Source organism: Octopus bimaculoides, chromosome 2, assembly GCF_001194135.2.
Source record: "Octopus bimaculoides isolate UCB-OBI-ISO-001 chromosome 2, ASM119413v2, whole genome shotgun sequence".
NCBI lineage: Eukaryota > Metazoa > Mollusca > Cephalopoda > Octopoda > Octopodidae > Octopus > Octopus bimaculoides.
In genome coordinates, this window is record NC_068982.1 from 126827622 (window position 1) to 126835850 (window position 8229).

Consider the following 8229-nt stretch of genomic DNA (forward strand, 5'->3'; position numbering starts at 1 on the left):
GGGGGGGGGGGGCGGAAATCTTGCCCTCCTGCTCTCCAGGAATACAAAAACAATCATCGTGGTAGAACTCACAGTGCCCTGGGAATACAGGCTTGATATTTCCTATCAGGTAAAGAAAGCAAAATATCAAGACTTCGTCGACGAATCCCTTGTCAACGGATGGCACGTGGCCTCATTTCCTACTGAAGTCGGTTACTGTGGGTTTCCATCTAGATCAGTGTGCTATTTATTACAGAAGATAGGTCCGGAACCCAGACAACTGAAGAGAGCCATCAAAGAAATAGACAAGGCAAATGAAACTAGCTGAAGATGGCTTTGGTTGATAAGAGATCGCAAGTGGAACCCTTCTGTAAGAGAAAACTAGCTGAATTCTTGCTGTCCCATTCAGGTAAAGCGCACAGGATAAGAGGCGAAACGCTTATGACTCTGCGATACCTGCTGACTATACGGAAAGGTATCTAGCATTGTAATGGATTTAGAAAAGCTTGGCACGGGGGAAAAAAGTATCTCCGATGTTTATTTCATCCATAAGAGAGGAAAGTTTATATAAGAGGAAGTAACTCCATCCTTACAAATTTTAACACGTGAAGCTGGTGTCGTACTAAAAAAGGAGAGAGCGATAAAAAATATTCCGGCCGGAACTTTTCTGCATCTGGCCGATAAAATACGAAACACTATAAAGTTGCCAACTCAGTAATGTGACGTGTATTGTAAGAGAAACATGGAGGGTACGCTATTTAAGTGGACGAATTATTTATCGGGTAAGTGACATTGTTTTAACCCTATCTAATTTTATTTCCACTATTCGGCATTTTAGGTTTCAATATTTTATAGAAAGTAAATTTTGCATTTGTTTTGTTGTTCTTACGTGATTTCCAGGTTGAAGATTTCGAGGTCATTGAAAAAAAAAAAGAAAAAAAAAAAGAAGATATCTGACAGCTGAAATTGACATTACCACATAAACCTTTATTGTGTTATTCATTCATACGAACTGGGGTTATGAAGAAGTTTTATTACTAATAATTTGCTATGTCTTTGTGTAATTCTTATATATTTTCGTTTATTGTTCAATATTTCTGACCTACATTATTATTATTATTATTATTATGTGTATGTATACACACACGTACACATGACTGCAACATAAATAAACGTAGTTAGTATGATATCAGCGAAGAAAATAAAGTTTTAATTTTCCCTTATGTTTTAGCATTAATTTGGAATCTGATTCTTATCTATTCAAGTATTGGGATGAAAATAGTCAGCAGGAAGGCTATCAATTTGTTTGTTTACGTGGGTTGCATTATTATGTTTTTTTTTCTTATAAGTGTCGCATTTTGTTACTAAGAGAAAATGACCGTCAGGATCTCGTGGAAGCGTTTTGGATGATGTTTAACCGATAGAGTAATAAATATGTTAAGTGGGAATTGCATTTCCTAGTTGCGCCTTTTTTTTTCCATACTATCTCTCTCTTTTATTTAAGAAACTAGCGACTATGGAGGTCTGTATTTTATTTTATTTATTTATTTTGCAAACTCGGCAAAATTTTAATGCAAGGTATTACTTCGCTCTTAGGAATATTCTATACTTGTAATAAATCTAATCAACCATTCAGTGCAGAAAATTTGGGTATCGATTCCCTTTATTTTATTTATTTATTAAGAAATGTGGTTATTTTCCTTATTTAGAAATAAGCTGTATTTCACTCCAAGCATACGTAATCAAATTCGATTGAATTACCTTAAAAGTCAAATTAATTGAATATATTTGCATCACTTTTCCTTTCTTTTCGTCTAAATACCACCATATCCATTCTAATTCCCTCTATAACCTCTTTATAAACAAGACGGCTGTACATTAGTAGACATCTCTTTGTCCTGCCAAATCAACCACTAGAGTTGGCATGTCTGGTCCAATGTTTTGTAAATAATCTTTTCCCCCTCTCATCTGTCTCCACTATTGGAAAATATGGACAATAACGATGATAATGACTTGTATAATAGTTTTGCGTTTTAAGGGCTGCTATTATTTACAATAATAATTATTATTATTACGCACTCAGTTGTTAATGCTTTGTAATCTGAGCTTTTTATGATATATATATATATGCATATATATATATATATATGTATATATATATATTAGTGTGTGACTGTTGTCGTCTGTTAAATATTTTTTTTATTGATTGGTGATGGTGGAAGAGAAGCTTGTTATTGTAGCAAGAGCTCAGTTGGAAATTATGAGGGAGCATATTTGTTTCGGCTATTATTATTATTGTATGTAAATAAACATAGCACAGAAAATTTTCATCTAATATTAAGGTGACCAGTATATCTGTGCTCTTTCCGCATTCAATAGTAAATATCTTTTTTCCTCCAGTAATTACCACTTTAATTGACAGCATTTTCATATCATGTAATTTTCTGGTTATGTCACTAATTTTAAATAAATTAAAACTAACGCTTGTCACAGCGGGTTTAGAACTAGCGATTAAATACGATATTTCGAGACAGTTACTTGGAGGACCTCATATTTCCTGATAAAAACCCTATCAAGGAAAGATTTTATTTTGGGGTTTCATTTAAGTTCTTGTAGTACTGAGGCGATTTTTATCAATTTTAGAACAAGTTCATTGTGCTTGATATGAATCTTTTAGTAAGTCTTAATGTTTTTCGTTTACGATTTACATATTTTCTAATTGTTTTATTATTTACTTAATCACAGGGAAGAGACTCTGAAGCATGACAGTTCATTGTGCTTCGTAGTGATATTTACTCACTCAGTTTACCAAACTAAATAAATTTCCTGCTATAAATTAACTTGCAGTTAGAGACGAATTCATTATTTTTGAAATTTAAAATAAGTAGCGACACCAGATTTCTTTAAACTATGCGTACGCAACATTTTGTTGGCGACCGAACGGATATATATATATATTATGATGCTGTGTCAAACTGAGATGAACCGCTAAGCTGACTCTGGTCAGCGCCCCTCCCCTATTGAATAAAGAATATAGTTTGCATCTATATAATTTCTTTTTGTATGACGTTGGACAAATTAAAAAAACTTGAAACCATCTTAACTTTGAAGTATTGCAATTTATCCACTTTTTTTTACCAATTTTTCGCAGCATCTTCTTGTACGAAACACTGACCTAGACTGCTTTAACTGCATTCAGTTACCATCTGCATTAAATATTCGAATAGACACGGAGTTGGTTTGTCACTTGTAGCTGTGGAACCCTAACAGACACTGAAACCGGCTGACACTTTATCAAGCTGCATATGAGCAAAAAGGATATCGTTTACTGCTTTCTATCAGCAGCAGTGATATTGTTTAACTGGTGTTTCATGAACTTTTAGAAGAGGATTCAAATCCTTCCTTGGGCTGTGACAAGAATATGGATACCGTTATCATTATTATTGTTTTTTGTGCAGTGCACTTGTACTGAAATTTGAACCCATTATTATTCATGGTGTTCTCGAATGTTTTTCATTCATTATCCAATGTCTTTGATTCCAAGTAACAACCGGTTTCCTTAGATATCGAGGAGGACATTCTTTACAATCCTTGCTGTTCCCAGTAGAGCAAATTTCTGAATTAATGCAACTCTCATAGTTACACCAAACTCAATAAGGAAATTGCGAAGTCTGTTAGTGACAGCACCTATAACAACTGGCATTACTTTTGTAGACAGCCTTCACAGTGTTTGTATTTCCCTAGCCAAATCCTTGTATTGTTCTATTTTCTGCTGTTCTTTGACTGCTATATTATTATTATTGAGCGAGATAGCAGTGCATGCCATCAAAGTGACATTGGGGTACAAATATACAAAGCCCAATATACACATCATGACTACCCGTCTGATAAGTGTATACTTATCAGACGGGTAGTCATGATAAGTATACACCAGGCACATGCATCACAACCATAAGTGTGCAACATGTTGATCTTGTATCAAGATAAACAGCACATGACCTTGCAAGCGGAACCCAGTTAGAATTTTCTTCAGGTTGAGTAGCCTATCCCACTCAAAAGGTCCCTGAATAAGGGTTATTTAAGGATGTTGAATGAAACACCCATTTTTCTAAAAGGTGAATTATTCAAACCCCAAAGAATACTTCTCAACACCTGGCTATGATGCTTTCCCACTATTTCTGCTCCTGATCAGAGCTGCACATATTGTCAGCCTTAAGGGACATGCTCAACTGGTTAAGGTCAACCAAATCTGTGGTATTGAGCAGAATATTTGCTGTAACCCATCTTTTATACCTTATTATTAAGCCGGCTAGCTGACAGAGTTGTTAGCACGCTGGATGAAATGCTTAGTGGTATTTTGCCTGTCGCTACGTTCTGAGTTCAAATTCTGCCAAGGGCAACTTAGCCTTTCATCCTTTCGGCATTGATAGATCAAGTACCAGTTGAGTACTGGGGTCAATGTGATCGACTATCTCCCTCCCCACAAATTCCAGGCCTTGTGCCTATAGTAGAAAGGATTATTACTATTATTATGTGGATGTAATAATGATAGCCTAACAATTGCTGTCAAAAGTAGGGAGCAGCCGGTCAAATTGAAATAAAACTATTTGGAATCCTCTTTAATTATTTGTTCTTCATTAATATTTCAACCACTCTTGTCTCAAATCAATTATTTTCTTGATGTGTAATAAAAAAGCTTAAGTTCAATACCAGTTGAATGCTGCATCTAAATGATGGTCAGACATTTGTGGAGTTAACATTTTGAGTGGCAAACAAGAATCACACACAATTAGCCCTTTAAATACCAACCTGCCTGAGATTGCTTCTGGCTCTTTGATACAAACTTCCTGTTTTTAAAGTGATCTAAATTAAAACTGTTCGTTTAAAATTTCATGTTGATTTTTTTATGTTCCAAGCAGCAGCTTAACAATGATAGTTATTTTGATAAATTCTTTATTTTCAAGATGAATTCAACAAAGGCTGTATATTTGAACAGAAATATAGCAACAAAAGGGTTAAGGCTAAAATGAAGGAATTCCAGAAATGCTTTGGTGTATTGTCTCTTTTTTATTCACTGACTTTGAGTAGTGCTATGGTTGCCTTACTCCATCAACTCACCAGTCAGGTGAACATGTACCATGAAAATCTTGTGATTGATTCAGCCTCTATTATTATTGGCCACACTGTTTATAAACTTTTAGAATTTCATCAGGTCTGAATCTTGTAATTAATAGTTCTGAAAAGAGAATGGCAGCAATAGTTTGGATAATACTACTTTCCTTTCTCTTCACCAATATATGCAACATATGTTGGTTCTAACCACCACCCGCTCATACAAAAAAAAAAAAAGTACCCCTCTCTCCCCAATATTTCTATTTCTGCCCAATCACTGCTGTTAAGACCATATTCTTTCAAAATGATGTCTACTATTTTTCTATGTTATCTTGAAACACAACTTGCTAGAAATAGGAGCCAATATTCTTTCAGATCTGGAAAGGGAGGATAGATAGGATAATATAGTCCTAGACTAATGCAAAAATTGGATGCCTATGATTGAAATGCCTTTAACCACAGGCTTATTTGATAAGTGCCGACTTGAGAGTAAAACAAGATGTTACAAATTTGTATGCAAGGCCTTCATCTCCCTGTATCATCACAAAGTTATCAACTATTTCCAGTGAGCTTTCTGGGCATTTGAAAGAATTTTGTTGTATTGTTACTAAAACTTTCTATGTATCTGCTACATAAATTCTATCTTCTGTCAGCTGGCCTGTCATTTTACTGCATCTCTTATATGTCCATAGTTTACACCAAATGAAGTTTCTACCAACTCTTCCCCCCCCCCCCCATCTGCATGTCGAGTACAGCTAGCATAACAAAATCTTGTCTAAATTTACTTTGAAAATTTTGATTCTAGGATTTTTTTCCCCTCTACATCTGGAATTTCTTCTAAAATTTTCTACAGAATCTGCTGTAAGAATTAAGTCATCAGCATACAGGAGTTCCCCTGGGTAGTTAGTCTCTGTTATTGCTTGAAAAATTATAAGTAGGAGTGGACTGAGAAATGATTCTTAACAGACCCTTGCTGCTAACAGTAAGTTCATTACTGAACTCGTTGCCGAGTGACTTTCGTACTTGGCTTTCATAAACCATTCATCTATGCCTAGTTTCCTTAGTGCTCACCAGATTACAGCGTGGGACTCTTTCAAAGCTGATAGTTGCTAAGTATAGGGTACATGCTCCCAGCTAAGTATTTTTCCAGTAATCTCACTAGAATGATGGCTATGGTAGTCCTTTGTGGTTCATAGCTGAACTATATCTTATCTATGTTAATTCTATTCTTGATTATAACAACTCTTTCTGTAAATTTCATAACCTATTCAACAATTTGATATCTCTGTAGTTTCCTCTCAGTGCATCAACATTGTCCTCGTAGCAGTGGATGAGGATACTGGTATGGCACTTCCCTGTATTACCTGATTGACTTTGCAAGTGGCTTGCATCTATTTTTACACCAGATAGTTTAAGCATCACAACAACTATCCCTGAGCAGCTGCTTTTTCTGAATGGCACTTAAGGCCCTACTGCTGTCAGCTATATTCTGGTAAAGGATGTAAACATTGGTTTAGAAAACGAAAAGAAAGTGGTGCCCTTCGAATGAAGTACACTGTGGTACATATACCCTTTTGCCATTTTTTTATGTCAGAAACCCAGTGAACTAGTGAATGATCTGTAGAAAACCTGTAGCAAACAGTGTTGTTGTTCACAAATTACACTCTCCTGTATCTGTTTGTCTTCTGTGTTTAATCATCATTTATCGACAATGTTCTGTGCTTGCACTAGTTGTGAAGTTTGACATGATCCGAAAAGCCCAAGTGCATCATGCTCCAGTGTCTATTTTAGTATAGTTTCTCAGGCTGGATGCCCTTCCTAACACCAGTTGCTTTACAGCATGTAGTGGGTGCTGTTTTGTGCTACTAGTACTAGTGAGGGGGCAACTTTATGCTAGGTGAGAGGCAAAAAAATGGGTAAACATATGAGAGAAGGGGGCCAGTGCAGATCAGGTTTGTTGCTGCAGAGGAGCTACAGTTAGCTCTTCTCCTTCTAGAAGAGATGGGAGTGATCAGGTGAGTCCAGAAAGCAGTGGGGGTGTTGATGACTGTTAGTGCTGAGCAGCAAAATTTAAATGAAACAGTAGGCAGGAGAACGAGGAAGGAATGATGTTGGGTAGGTTGTAGGAGTGTGTGAGGAAAAGAGAGGCAGGTGTGTTGTATGAAGCCGGTGAGAGACATGTAAATATTATTTTCTGCCAAAATATGTTTACATATTGTCTAATAAGATCTCTTGTTGATTATTTACTTTCTTAAAGCTTACTCTGAATATTAATCATAGCAGGAGGCTGAAATAGTTTCACGCCACACGAAAGTATTGCTCATGGCTATCAGAGCAGCTGCTATGAATACACACACACACATGCACACAGTTCATTGTAAACTGCATCCCTTCCCAAAAGCCTAGCTGGCTGATTGGCAAACCTTCATTCACAAACGTGTTATAAAAACCACTAGCATTTCCAACAAGGTGACTACCCACACGTACACCTCTTTCTACCATTATTACTGGTCCTTACTAGTTTTGAAGTAGCTGTATACTTTATTCATGCATCTCTCTTCTTTTCACTATTGTCACAACCCCCAACTTTCCATCATCAAATTCCAAATACTTCACTAGATGGGTTTCATGGAAATAGATTTTCTATCCATATTTCAACATTTCAATCTTAAGAATTTCTGTTGAACATCAAGTATATGTATCTCAGCAATCTCTGAGAGCCTGCAAATGCTTTGGAATCTTGCAGTGGTTAAAAAAATTTAATTCTGTGTGATTTTTTAAATATCTTGCAGTGCCTATGCTTAGATGTGAGTTGACTCCTATTTAAAACAAGCAAATTTCTTGCTATCCATAGTTCCCAATTTTCAAGTGCATAATTCATCTAGATTATTTGCTGGTTTGGTTCTCTCCTTGTTTTATGTAGTTTCACTTCACAAGCATTTGATTTGCATATTTAAACTAGATTAGTCTTACAGAATTGATAGACCTCTCTCTCTCTTTCTCTCTCTCTCTCTCTTTCTCTTTCTTTCTCTCTCTCTCTCTCTTTCTCTTTCTCTCTCTCTCTCTTTCTCTCTCTCTCTCTCTCTTTCTCTTTCTCTCTCTTTCTCTTTCTCTTTCTCTTTCTCTCTCTCTTTCTCT

General features: G+C 35.9%; 1 protein-coding gene across 2 annotated transcripts in view; it reads left to right on the forward strand.

The window, feature by feature from the left end:
• The first annotated feature begins 619 nt into the window (after positions 1–619).
• Positions 620–8229, forward strand: part of LOC106882970 (pleckstrin homology domain-containing family A member 8) — a 54301-nt gene continuing 46691 nt past the window's right edge. Inside the window, exon 1 of one of the 2 annotated variants that reach the window (XM_052965590.1) lies at positions 620–761. In XM_052965590.1, the coding sequence (XP_052821550.1) occupies positions 722–761 (40 nt within the window). In that variant the 5' untranslated portion in view covers positions 620–721. The remainder of the gene's footprint in view (positions 762–8229) is intronic. The other variant, XM_052965589.1, reaches the window with a different exon arrangement.